The 13,644-nt window shown below is 40.8% G+C and overlaps 1 protein-coding gene across 1 annotated transcript in view; it reads left to right on the top strand.

Moving 5' to 3' along the window:
• Window positions 1-2,555: 2,555 nt before the first annotated feature.
• CHSY1 (chondroitin sulfate synthase 1) overlaps window positions 2,556-13,644 on the top strand; it is an 81,325-nt gene continuing 70,236 nt past the window's right edge. The window contains exon 1 of the mRNA XM_027852038.1: window positions 2,556-3,000. Coding sequence (XP_027707839.1) covers window positions 2,636-3,000 — 365 coding nt within the window. The 5' untranslated portion in view covers window positions 2,556-2,635. The remainder of the gene's footprint in view (window positions 3,001-13,644) is intronic.

The raw sequence follows: 13,644 nt of genomic DNA, 5'->3' as shown, positions 1-13,644 counted from the left end.
GGCTGTTTTAACCCAGTGCTTTTGTCACAGAATAAATGCTTGATGAGGGGCAGCTAGGTGGCGCAGTGGATAGAGTACCGGCCCTGGAGTCAGGAGGACCTGAGTTCAAATATGGCCTCAGACACATGATACTTACTAGCTATGTGTCCCCTAGGCAAGTCACTTAACTCCGATTGCCTCACTAACAAAACAAACAAACAAAAAAAACCAAGAATAAATGCTTGGTGGAATGAATTGGACGTTAAATTAAGGGCCTTTGAAATGCAAAGGGAGAATAACAAAGCTGATTAACATAGTCCAAAATAACTGATACACATATCTGAGCAATGGTAGTGAGTGGAGAAAAGTTGCCTGGTCAGAGTGGAGGGTGCGGTAGTTTGTGATTTTGCTGAGGATAGATGGTAGAGTAGGTAGCTAGATAGTATGATTTGACAGGTGTCAGGAAAGCTCCACCCCTATTTTATTGCATGTCTCAGACAAGCAATCTCCAAAAATTTTATCAGGACTTTTCCGCTCAAAGAAAATGTAAAAACAAAAAACAAAACGCTGGGAGAGAATATACATAAAGTTTATCAATCCTTGCAGAGTTTCTGATTCTTTGCAGAGAGATTTTGAAATATGGAAATATGGGAATATGGGAAAAGAAAAATAAGGTTAAGAATGTTTGACCTAAAAGGCTATAAAGTGATTTAAAAAATTCCATAATTTGTCAAATAGGCTGCACTAGAAGAGAGGCTGATATAAATGTGAGATTGAGGATCTTCTTTCCTCCCTCTCCAATTCTGCCTTAGAACCAGTCTTAATCAGAGAGAGAAGATTAGGGTGAGCAGGATAATTCTGAAACCCTCAGGGTACGTAAAAACAAATAAGTCAACAGAGGAATCCCCTCCAAGCGAGCAGGTGCTAGCTTCCAGAAGAGAAACAGGCCCAGGCATCGATAGAAGATCTAGGATTTTGAAAAGGAACATTTAAAAAAAAGGAAAAAGAAAAGAAATGGAAAACTAGTTTATGCACAAAACAGCACGAAGACCCGCTTCCACTTTTCCTCCTCGTGCTAAAACAAGCGCCCCCTCAGCCTGCCCCTCCCCGCCCCCCACGTCCCTTGCTCCCCTAGCCTGGCAGAAGCCCTTCTCTCTGGGCCTCCGGGATGACACCGCGCGGCTCTGCCCCGCAGGTAGCGGTAGGGCTGACGTAGCCCCGAGCCCGACCAGTGCAGACGTGGGCAGCTCCACCGTCGGTGGGGCCGAGAGAAGGGGAGGGGGGTGGGGGCCCAGCGTGGCCAGGCTCCCCTCCCACCCCGGCGAGGCTGGGGCCAGACCCCTCCCTTTCCTATTCCACGTCAGGTTTCTAGGGAGGCGAGGCCGCAGTGGTTAGACGGGGCGCGGGTGTGGCGCGGAGGGGCACCGGCGGCGGCACGCCCTGGCTGAGCGGCAGCTCGGCTGGGCTCGGCTCGGCTCCCTCTCAGGCCCGGCGAATAACGGGCTCGGGGGCTGAACCGAGGCGAGGGTGCGGCTCAGGCACTGCCCCGGGTGCTGAATCCCGCCCAGATCTCCTCCAGCCCCGAGACCGTTAGCCGCCCTCCCCCTGGGCCCGGGGGGTTGCCATCCTCCTCTCCTCGCCCGGGGTGCAGCGGAGCGGGGGGCAAGAGCTGCTCGCGCCTGGGATGGGGGGATGTTAGGGCCGGGAGGAGGAAGAGGGAGGGGGCAGGAGGGAGGAAGAAGAAGGAGGGGACTCGGTAAGGGAGGGTTCTTTTCTCTCCGTCTCTCTTTTTATTTTTTTATTTTTGGCCAAACTTTGGCCACGTGAACCGCCCCCCATTCACTTTTGCGCCAATGGGGCAGCGAGGACGGATCCCGAGCGAGGCCACGGGACCACTGCCGCGGCAGCCGCTTCATAACGCGCTGTGCGTGACGTGAGGGGCTCCTCTTGCAATGGCGAGCTGAGCCGGAGGATGTGCAGCAGCAGCGGCGGCGCCGCCGGCGACTACGAGGGCAGGGGTAGCGCTAGCTTAGCGGAGCCCAGCCAGTCCGAGGGGCAGGGGGGAGGCAGGGAGGGGAGATCCCCGCTGCTGGACGCGCTGCCACTCCGGCCCCGAGACGCCGAGCGGGAGCCCTCGCTGCCGCTCTCTAGTCCCTTTGCCGTCTCCTCTTCTTCCTCCTCCTCCTTCTCCTCCTCCTCCTCCAGCGCCGCCGCCGCCGCGCGCCGGGCATGGTCCCTTCTTAAAGGCGCAGGACCGCGGCGGGGGTGGGAGGGGGGGCGCGGCCAGAACAAAGCGCCGGTGCTCGCGGGGCGAGCGAGGGGCCTGCGGGCGGATTAGGAGGACCCCGAGGAGCCATGGGTATGCGGGGCCGGCCGCAGGCGCGGCCGCGCTGCCTGTCCCCGGCCCGGGGCCGCTAGGACAGACAGGGTGGCCTCCCCAGACCGGGGTGCTGTGACGGGCCAGCTCTCTCCCGCCGGCCGGTGAAGGGAGCGGATAAGGGACTGCAGCGGGCGAGCCCCTGGCCGGAGCCGCGGAGCGCAGCGCCGAGCAGCGCAGCGCAGTGGGGTCGGGCCCGCTCGGAGGAGGCTGCTCCCGGGGGAGGTGGCTGTTTTTCAGGGGGCGAGGGAGGCTGTGCAGCCGGCGGGCAGTTGGGGAATGGCTGGGAGAAGCCGCCGCTCCTGGCTCAGTGTGTTGCTAGGGCTCATCCTGGGCTTCATCCTGGCGTCAAGGCTGATCCTGCCCCGCGCTTCGGAGCTGAAGAAAGCGGGTCACCGGCGCAAAGCCAGCCCGGAGGGCTGCCGTCTGCAGCAGCAGCTGCAGGATCTGCCGCCACAGCAGCAGCAGCCCCCTGTGCTGTCGTTCGGCGGGGCGCGCGAGGACTCCCGGGGCTCGCTGCTTTGGTCTCCGGAGCTGGCCGCTGGCGGCCACCCGGACGACCTACCCCGGGCCAAGAACTTTCTCTTCGTGGGAGTCATGACAGCCCAGAAGTATCTGGAGAACCGAGCCGTGGCCGCCTACAAGTGAGTGTTGCCTGCATAGACTCTGCATCCCGGGCAAGTCCTCGGGGCATCCGATTTCATCTTCACTCCTAGCCTCTAGGCTCCAGCCTCTTCCCAAACCTCTGGATGGTTCGGGAGGGCAGGGAATGTCCTTTTGAATCTACTTCTCTCAGTCAGATGAGACCTGTTTAAACCTGGAAGAGAGATTTAGCCATCCTCTTGTGTTTGGGGGTGGTGGTGGTGGAGTCTTCAGGTGATACACAGCAAAGATACACTATGTCAGTTTCCTGACAGCAGGAAACAGACAGCCTTCTCTTGAGAAAGCTAGAGGGATTCCAACTGTGCTTTATTTAGATAGATTCCTTCTCTAGATTTCCACTGGCCAGGGAGTTTTTTAATCTGGGGTCGATGGACCATTCAGGTCCTTGGATAGATTGTCAAAAGGATCTGTGAATTTGGATGGAGGAAAAAAAAACATCTTTATTTTCACTAATTTCTAACTGAAATTTAGCATTTCCTTAAAGTATTTTAATGCATTATTCTGAAAAGCGTCTATCACACGCACCCACAAAACGTCAAGAACCCCTGATTTAGTCTTGAGAGCCTCTTAGGATGAACATTTGGTTCTTAAAAATTGAGGGATGCCCACAAGGAATTCTGCTACTCCAAACTGAATTTGTCCAAAACAGCTGCAATTTTTTGAAGCACTTATAACTTCCTGGCATCTAACAGCCAAAAGAGAAGAGTCTTTGTTGTCAGTTAAGATAGCTATCCTAATAAATCAAGACTGGTTTTGATCATTGTAATTGGACTCCTATAAAAAGGAGAGCAGGGAGAGATCTATTGTAGTTTTATAATAGAATAGGAATCTTAAGTGTCTTTATTTGGGGGAGGATACTATTTTTTTAATAACCAAAATATAATTTTTAAAAATAATGACTTTCAATAAATACTCAGGTATTAATATATATTTAAAATTTTAGACCTTTTTCCTTTTTGTAGTAGAATACTGGGTGTGTGGGGGATAGCATAATATCTACCTACATAAGGATGAAAGAATTTGTATTAAATATTAGCAAAGTTAAGAATAATTATTACCTATTGCAGTGATCAGCATGAGTTAGAAGAATAGATGGGTTCATGTTCAGGATGAGCACCAGGCGTTAACTAAATAGGCTTTATAAAGAGATTTTCTGGAATGATGTCAGACTTTGTTAAATTATGACTGAAACTGAATTAATTTTTGCCATAAATTAGATAGTGGGAAAAGATAATATGTCCATTTTCGTGAAATTGAATCTTTAAAAAAACTTTTATTGGTTATATGTGAGAGATTTCAAGACATATGCCAGGAAAGTTGGTTTGCTTATTTATACCACCAAAGTACAAATACATGGAACCAGACTATGAGAGTGCTGAGTTAGGATTTACATCTTATTGTAAATGTCTGCTTTGGACCCTGGATCATATCTGACTCATTATTAGCCTGAGTCTCTTTTTTTCCCCCAAAAAATTAGCAGTGAAGATCAAAAAGGAGTCTACTACTGAATATACCAGAAGGGAAGAAAAGAGTTAGAAAGATACTGCAGTAATAGTGGGGAATTACAGTACTAGCAATGCTGATCTGATTTTACATATATGTATTTAATCTTAAAGTTTCCACTGTGTTACATACATTCGAAGTTCAGATTGAACATGCAGGGTTATTGACTGGTAAGCCAAAGAAACATGTAGTGGAGTTTAGTGGATAGTAGATTGGTCTGAGCATCAAAAGAACTACTGTATTCTGTAGTAAACTGATTTCCTGTTACCTTACGTGAGTCACTTAAATTTTCTTGGAGAGCCAGGAAGGCCTAAGTTCAAATCCTGCCTCTGACAGTAACTGTATGGCCATGGTCATTTAATCCCTGTGCCCAAGGAAAGAAAGAAGGAATAAACAGCATTTATTAAGCGTGGGATATGTGTTACACATATGCTAAGTGCTTTACGAATATCTCATTCGTTTCTCAACAGCAACTCTGGGAGGTAGGTGCTATTATTATCCCCATTTTTCCAGCTAAGGAAATTGAGGCAGACAGAGGTTCAGTGAGTTGTCCAGGGTCACACAGTAAGAGACAAGATTTGAACTAGGGTCTTCCTGACTACAGTACCACTATGCCACTTTAACTTCTTCCTTTATAAAATAAGCATGGTATCTGTCCTATCTGCCTCACAGTAATGTTGTATGTGAAATGCTTTGCGTACTTTAAAGTGACATATAAACATCAATTATTCAGTGTGGTTGCAAAAATATTGTATGTTCAAATGAAAACCATTGTAGAAATTCATTATCACTTATTTTTGGCAGCAACCTTTTTTAAATACAGCTTATGATATTTGACTACCCTGTGGTTAGGTTATCAATTGTGTGACACAACAAATCCAATCTTATTTTGAAGTCTGATCAGTAGGATTAATATTTTCCCAGAGCCTGGGCTGTCATGTTTTACATCTTCTTGACTTTGGCTCACTCTTCTCTTCTAAATGCCCTTTTACTTTTGGGTGTTAATGACCCTAATGCTTTGTCTTCCATGCTTCTCTAATGGATACTCTTGGGATATCTCGAGCAAGGTAGAAATATAGATCATTTGGCCTTCCGACTCTTTATTACTGTCTTTTTTTTGTGATACCACTACTCTTTCCCTCCTTCTCTTCCTTCCTTGGCTCCTTTAAAACAAAATAAAGAATCTTTTCTGGGACTTTCCCTCTATACCCTTATTGAGGAAGTAATTAGGATTCAGAGGACTTGTGAGGTGAGCTCTCCTCGTTGTTTGGGCTTTGGCACCATGCAGTTTAACATTTTCCTAATCTAAAGATAATTTTGACTGACTCTGAGTTGTCATTCAACCAGATAATTGTTAACCCAAAAGAGAATTGGCTTGACTTGGATTTCATGGTTATAGACTAGTTAGTCAATCGGTAAACATTTATTAAGTACTTAATATCTAGATAATTCGCTAAGTATTGGGGTTACTAGGAAAGGTAAAAGACAGTCCCTGCTATTGAGGAACTTGCAATCTAGTGGGGGAAACAACAAGCAAACAAATATGCACAAATAAATTCTATATAGGATAAATGGGAATTAATTAACAGAGGGAAGGTGCTAAAAATAAGAGGAGTTGGAAAAGGGCCTAGAGTATGACGGACTTTGAATACCAAACAGAGGATTTTGTATTTGATTTATACCTTAGAGTTAGGTTGGACCATTTTTAAGCTGAAAGTCAATGTTCAGTCCTTAAATGAAGTAATAAAGTCATTTTGGTGCAAATTTAGGCTTGAACCTTTTGTTGTAGCAAAGATAGTACTTGGTTAGTGGACCTGGATGTACTTGAAACTGTTAGTATAAATTACTGTGTACAATGACACTCTTACTATATGCAGTGACACCCTTGAAGTCATCTTGTATAATAGGACCTAGAGTTGGAAGGAAGTTTGGAGATCACCATGTTCAGTCCCCTCATTTTATGGATGAAGAGACCAGGGCCCTGAGAAATGGTGTGAGTTTTTTCAAAGTCACACAGATAGGGAGTAGCAGAGCAGAGTTCTCTGACAACAAATCCGGTGTGTTTTTATTTTTTTAAACTATACCATACTCCTTTCTTTTGCAATGATTAAAAAAACAAAGAAACCCCAAAACAACAACAACAAAAAAAGACAACTGGAGCGGCCAGAATAGGTCTCACAAAGTCAATACAGTAAAAGCTTTTCTTCTGACCATGGGGCTCCCAGACCACGACTTTCTGCTTATTCCTGCTTTACACATAATTCTATCAAGTCAGAAGAAGTAAATTAGAAGAAGGAGCTGTTATAGGCAGGTACAGTGAAAAGTAATCAATAGTCTGTGACGGCAAGTGAACAGGAAACTAGAAAGAATAAACTTAAGAATTTAAATATATGGGGCCAACAGCCCTGTGCATCGCACTGAGACCTTTCTGTATTGCAGTATTGTATAATCACTGGAAATCTATTGTGTAGTATGAAAAGCCTGGAATCTCTCTCAGCTTTGCTTCCTACTACTGATGGAGTTTGGACATAACATTTAAGTTCTCCAAAACTCAGTTTTCTCATTTATTAAATCAGAATAAAATACTAAGACTACTTGCTTCGTAGTTCTGTGAACTTAAATGAGATAAATGTAATTATTACAAAGCTTCTGTATAAGTGAGATGTTTATAATTACATGTATTCACAAGGATGGACTTTGAGTCATCAAGAAAAGGTTAAATTATTTATGCTCACAAGGAAGTGTATAATAAATTTTTAAAAGATTATCCAAACTATATAAAAAAAGAAAAGAAAACAAACTGCTGCTTGAATAAAGTCTCAACTATATTCAGAAAACTTGACTATTTGGAATGACTCATCCCTAGACGGTCCTAAAAGGCTTGGAGTCTACTGTATTTTCTTTTTATATTTGAAGGGTATGTATTTTCTAGGTAACTTATTTGGATCTTAGGTTGATCACATGTTGAAGTACATGACTTGACCTGAGTAATTTTTCTACTTACTGTCAGAGGGTGGTCAGAAATCCTTATTGGTCCATCATTGCTTTACCAGCTGAAATTGGCAGTCAGAAACAGTGCAGTGTAGATAAACCCAAGAACATTAAATTACTGAGATAAGGATTTTTTTTTCTGCTCACAAGAATGACAGGAAAAAATAGAAAAGCAGTTTGGCAGAGATTAGGTTAAGACCCACAGCCAATATCATACCCCCGCAGTAAGTTCAAAAAGGATATAAAAGTTTAATTTAAAAAGACAAAAGATATCAATAAAATGCATTTCATAGTTAGGATACAAAATTAAAGGGGGAAAAGTTTTTGAAAACTTAGATCCAAAGATTGCTATACCCCATGTCCTATGTTGATTATCAGCAAATAATCCATATATAGATGTGGGTTATTTGGAGACTTTGGTAGGAATAAAAAAGGGAAAACAGTTTTGGTTTCTCATTTTTGCTTGTTAACATCTTTCCTAGAGTTTCAGTTTAACAAGCGTTTAAGTATCCATATTTGCGAGACGTTGTTGTTATAAATACAAAAACAGTTCTTTCCCTCAAGGAGCTTATTATACACCTCTGGTGGAAAACAACCTGTACACAGATAAGTAAATACAAACTATATACAAGGTAAATATAAAGTGATTTTACAGGGTCGGTGGTATGTTAGGCAGGACCCTAACAAACATAGAAAATTAGGAAAGGAGGTGGTACTTCAGCTGAACTTTGAAGGATCTACAGAGATGGAAGTAATTTAAGAGATGGAGATTGAAGGAGAGCATTCCAGGAATGGAGGATAGTTCATGCAAAGGTGTGGAGAAGGAGATGAAGTGTGGTATACACAGAATGGCAGCCAGTGGGCATGTTTGGACCAGTGAGTGCCTGAAAGAATGACATGAAGTAAACCTGGAAAAGTAGGTTAGAGTCAAGTTGTAAAGGGCTTTACATACTAGATGGAGGTGTTTGTATTTTATCTTAGATCAAGGGATTCTTAACCTGGAGTCCCTGAACTTGTCTCTTTTTAATATTTTGATAACTATTTCAACATAATCTGTTTCTTTTATAAACCTATGTATTTTATTTTATACATTTTAAGACATTGTTCTGAGAAGAGGTCCATAGGTTTCACCAGGGGTTAATGAAATGACCCCCCCCCAAAAAAAGCCGTTAAGAACCCCTCTTGCCCAGAGGCATTAATGAGTCACACCTTTTAGAGCAAGGGAGTGACATTTTCTAGCATGTGCTTTAGCAACTTCATCTTGGCAGCTGAGTGGAGAGGGAAGAGAAAGGATTCAGGAAAACAAATAAGGCTGTTTTGCAAGTCCAGGTAAGAGGTGATGAGGTCCCTGAATAACGGTGGTTGTGGTATGAGTAGAGCAGGGTATGGATTTGAGACTTAGGGTAGAATCAACAGATTAACAAGCCTTGAGTAGGTACTGATATTGGCTCATATTTATATGGTGTTTTACAGTTTAACAAATCATTTGCCTTGTAATAATCTGTGAAAATGTTGATAGTGCAGATATTATTGTCCCAGTTTTTTAGATGAGAAAACTAAGGTTATGCCTAACAGCTTTGTGTAATCTACTAATAGATAAGTATATACCATCTATGCCTTTGTTCTAGTCACTGGTTAAAAATGTTCAACATTGTAGGACTAAGCATAGATACTTGGGACACTACAGTAAAGCCTTCCTTCTAACTGGAAATATTATTGACTACCCTTTGGGTCTGGCCATTCACCAGTTCTGAATTCATTTAGGTGTATTATTGTCTATCCCACAGCTTTTCCCCAAAGCTAGCCTGAGACTTTGGTAGCTACTTTGCTAAATTATGGCTAAACTGTATCTATCTATAACATTTCCCTGAATACCAAACTAGTAATCCTTTCTAAAGGAAAAGTGAATTTGTTGTGGCTTTCTTGTCTACCTTCTATTTTCTACTTATGTCATTTAAAAAGTTGAAGTTGGTTGAACTTTTACTTTTTTTGCCTTTGTGACTCTTATAAATATTCTCTTATACATATAATTATCCAGAAGGTTCTGCACAACGTGCCCGAAACCTTTCTCTAGGTTTCTTAACTTTATATGGGAACTCCCTCCATTATCCCTTGCCCTTACTGTATAGTAATGAGAGCAAGGCTTCTTTCCTTTTCTGATAAGATATCTTTTGGTGATATCTTTTATGAAATATTTTTCATGTAATTCATAATCAATAATACGCTAAGGCCTACTAATCCCCCTATGAATCACTGCATTGTCTCTTGGGTAACCTATAATTTTTATTCTTTAGAGAGTGTGATATTCCATGATTCTTAGTGTTATAGAAAAATATTAGTGTTAAAATGATGGATTTTTGTTTTGGTGGGAAAAGTAGTCTAATTTCTCATGTGTATAGTTTGTTGAAATAATTGGTCTAAATATAGAAAACATTTTCAAACATATGAAAATGCAAATACGGTTTTAGTTCAAAGCAAGCCTTCATATGAACTGACGTAGTTGGAAGTGATGAAGTTAGGGTTAGAGACTTGGCTTGAATTGTGCTTTGGACATGTACTAACTTTTTAACCACAGGCAAGTTTTACTTGACCATTCTGACCCTCAATTTCCTCAATGATAAGATGAATTTAATAATACCAATAGTACCTTTCTTCACAAGTTGGATTCTTCAGGCATTGTGATTTTCTATAATTTACAACCATAGAGCATCACTGGAAGAACATGTGTATTAAAAATATAGGTTTTTGTGTCAGTAAGCACCTTAAGATCATTGATGGCATTATACGCTTAAAACAAATGAAATCCAGCCTATTCTTTGTCCCATCCATTTCTGGGCTTAGTTCATTCGTTGTCCACCTGCAATGTCTGTTTCGAAGGGTAGTGGAAAGGAACAAATGGTAAGTATAAATAGGGTGCAGCATGTCACCAACGATGAATTTATAAACTTCATTTTATTCGTGGTATAAAAAATAGTAAATGCAAGATCAGAAAAGGAGATGGGCTGGACATGTGATGAGAATGAGGGTTAATATGTATATATGTAAAGCAAAGTGCTAAAGAGCTGTGCCTATTGTCATTAGCTAATCAGTGTCATGTATAATTTTTGGGGCCATATAAAAAAGATAGCATTTTCACAAATGGAATTATCTCCCCGCTTACCATTGTCTTCACGTTTCCTAGCAAAAGGTTAAATTTTGGGTAGATTTTTCAGTTTTTGATTGGATAGCAGAGAAAGAATTTTTGGGTCAAAATTCTGTTAGTATATTTTTTCCTGGTAGGGACATTGTTTCTTTCATGTACTGTGGGTATTTATTAAATACTTCTGGGAATAAAAAGTTACTGGTTGAAGCTTGTTATGTAGCAAGCTTTACAGATGTGTGTATAAAAGAAACAATCCAGTAAAATTTGCTTGGATTTGAACTTTAGAGAAGTTAGTGCATACCAGATGGCTGAGTTGTTTTTTTTTTTTTTTAATATATAAATCACAATCAATGAATGGACCTCACTTTTCAAAGAAGGGAAAATCTTAAATTATAAAAATATGCTCCATCTTGTAGAAAAACAGCCCTTACCCTATGACCATTGATGAAGAGGAAGTAAAAGGACTTTTTTATTTTAGCCACAACATCTCAGAATTAACCCCCAAAAGCCTACCAGTTATATCTTAATTTAAATATACATTTTCATTAACAGCCTAACAGTCGATCTCTTTTTTTTAAACAACTCTCAGTCACAGAGATTCTTAGAATTTGTTTTCCAAAAGCACTGTGAATAAAAAAGCTTGTAATAAGGTATTGAGATTCAAGGGACTTTGTCACTATTTCCCCTCGGCCCTTTTACTTGCTCCACTAAGTATCTACTCCTTGTTTCTTCATTGCTGGGCTGCCAGCAAACAAGATTTGTATAGAGAATATTGCTGAGAGGGCCAATAGCCCCAACATAAAGGAACCTGTATCTTTTCCCAGACTTTAAACTACTCAGTCAAACATATAAGGACATAACTATGTTTCCAGGCACAGTGCCATATTCTGGAGACATAAAGATGAAAAAATAATACTAACTTTCCCTCAAGCAGTTGACAATATTAGATAGTGATATGTATACAGATAAATATAATGCAGAGTAGAATGTGATATGAGCAAAGGAAAGATTCAAGGTGCTCTAGGAAAACTTGAGGAAGGAGAGGAGGACTTTCAAGGGCAAGCTTTCATACAGGGGGTAGAGCACTTGAGCTGAAGAATTGGATTAGGCAGGCAGAGGTGTAAAGAGGCCTGGGCAAATGCATGGAAATGAGAAGGGTCAGGAGTAATGTGATAGGATCACAGAATTGGAGGGAGTCAGATGGTGGAGAATATTAAATGCTAGGTTAAGGATTTGTGTTTTGTTCTGTAGGCAGTTGGTACCAACTAAAGGTTTTTGAGTAGGGAATTGACATTGTCAGCCCTCTCCTGTAGATAGGCATATTTATTTTGAAGAGGAGAGAGATTGGAGTGAAGGAGACTAGTTTGGAGGCTCTTAGATTAGACTAGGCAAGAGGTGATGTGTCTTCTGAACTAGGATGGCGGTGGTATGAGTAGCTATAAGGATCAAATGTGAGCAGTGTTGTGGAGTCAGAATCAAAGGATTTGGCAAAAGGTGGAAGGTGAGAGAGAAGGGAGAGTCAGAAATAAATCTAAGGTTTCAAACCTAGGTAGTTGGAAGGTTAATGGTGTCATCAAAAGAAAAAGAGAATTTTGAAGAAATGGCAAATTTAAGAGGGAATTTAAGGAGTTCAGTTGCCATTTTCTTTAACCCTTCCTTGGAGAATGTAAGACAAATAAAAATTTTAAACTTTTTAATTAAAATAGAAAATACAGCAAAAACCCCTTGCCATATATGATTCTTAACTACTAATTTAATCAATCTTATATTGTATGGTAGTAGAAAAACTAACTAGGCAGAGTTACTTTTATTATATTGATAATATTATACTTTGCTCAATCATTCCACTAAGTACTAGAAAAACCAGTTGACCTATTCATACTTGGAATACCATAGATATTCTATGTATTTCAGCATGAGGAAAACTTCTTCCTTTCTTTTCTTTTGTTTTTTGTCATGTCATTTGTTAGGGTTTTGCATCCTGTTAAAAATTTTTCTAATTCTAAACGCTGTTGATGCCAGTAACACTAAACTCAAAAACACTTCAAAAGCGTCATAGCCACTACTTTGTTCTGTAGCCAAACAAAACTTTATGCATGAAATAATTAAAATTAAACTACAATTTGCATTGATTTGTATTTCTAGGTCTCAAGAGAACATTAGGAAGGAAAGTAGATGCTTTCAGTGAGATGTCAAATCCGTACTTCCATTTAAAGATTAAATACAAAGTAAAAATTCCAAAAATAATTGAAAGCGTGACTATCAGTACAATCGTTATTTTATATGTAGTTAGGGCATTTTGCTAGATGGACATAAGTGGAAAATTTATATTTATTTAAAATTTGGATCAAATTAAAATTCTGCGATGCTTAAGTTTTCACTCTTAAGTAGTATTTCTCCCTTTCCTCACCTTTGTTTAGTTCATTAACATAATTTTAGATTAATTACTGCTTAAAACATGAAATGAGATTAAAATTTTTTTTATAATATCACCTGTCTTTAAATTTAAAGATTACCCAAGAGTAGCAAGCAAGCATTACTTGTGAATAATAGGCATTGACACTGTTTCTCTCTTTTGCCCAGTCAGACTTAAAGGGTGACTGAGTACAACCAAGTTACATTATAGTCTGCTAACTTTCACCTTGGGTTCTGCAACGTTATTAGTAAGGAAGGAAGAGGAAATAGGGTCCTAAATTGTAAAGAGGAAAAAAAATTTTAAGTGGTAAGTGGATTGGAAAAATTGTTCCCACTTAAAAGTGTAATTCCTTGCATTTTAGAGACCCTTGATAAATGTTTGTTAAATTGAATTTGAAGGTGATAAATAGCAGTGGATGAGAGACTGCATGGATGGATGGGCCAAAGACTCAGTAGATGAGATGGTAAAAGTGATAGAATTGGTTCAGATTTTGTAGTATAAGATTTTGATGGACTTATGTAACCTAATGAGTAAAAATTGGATTGCATAACTTGATTTGCCTTTTAAATAGCT

This window comes from Vombatus ursinus, unplaced genomic scaffold, assembly GCF_900497805.2.
Source record: "Vombatus ursinus unplaced genomic scaffold, bare-nosed wombat genome assembly UNPS02009205.1, whole genome shotgun sequence".
NCBI lineage: Eukaryota > Metazoa > Chordata > Mammalia > Diprotodontia > Vombatidae > Vombatus > Vombatus ursinus.
The sequence above is the reverse complement of the archived record's forward strand: the minus strand, read 5'-3'. Positions and strand labels throughout refer to the sequence as shown.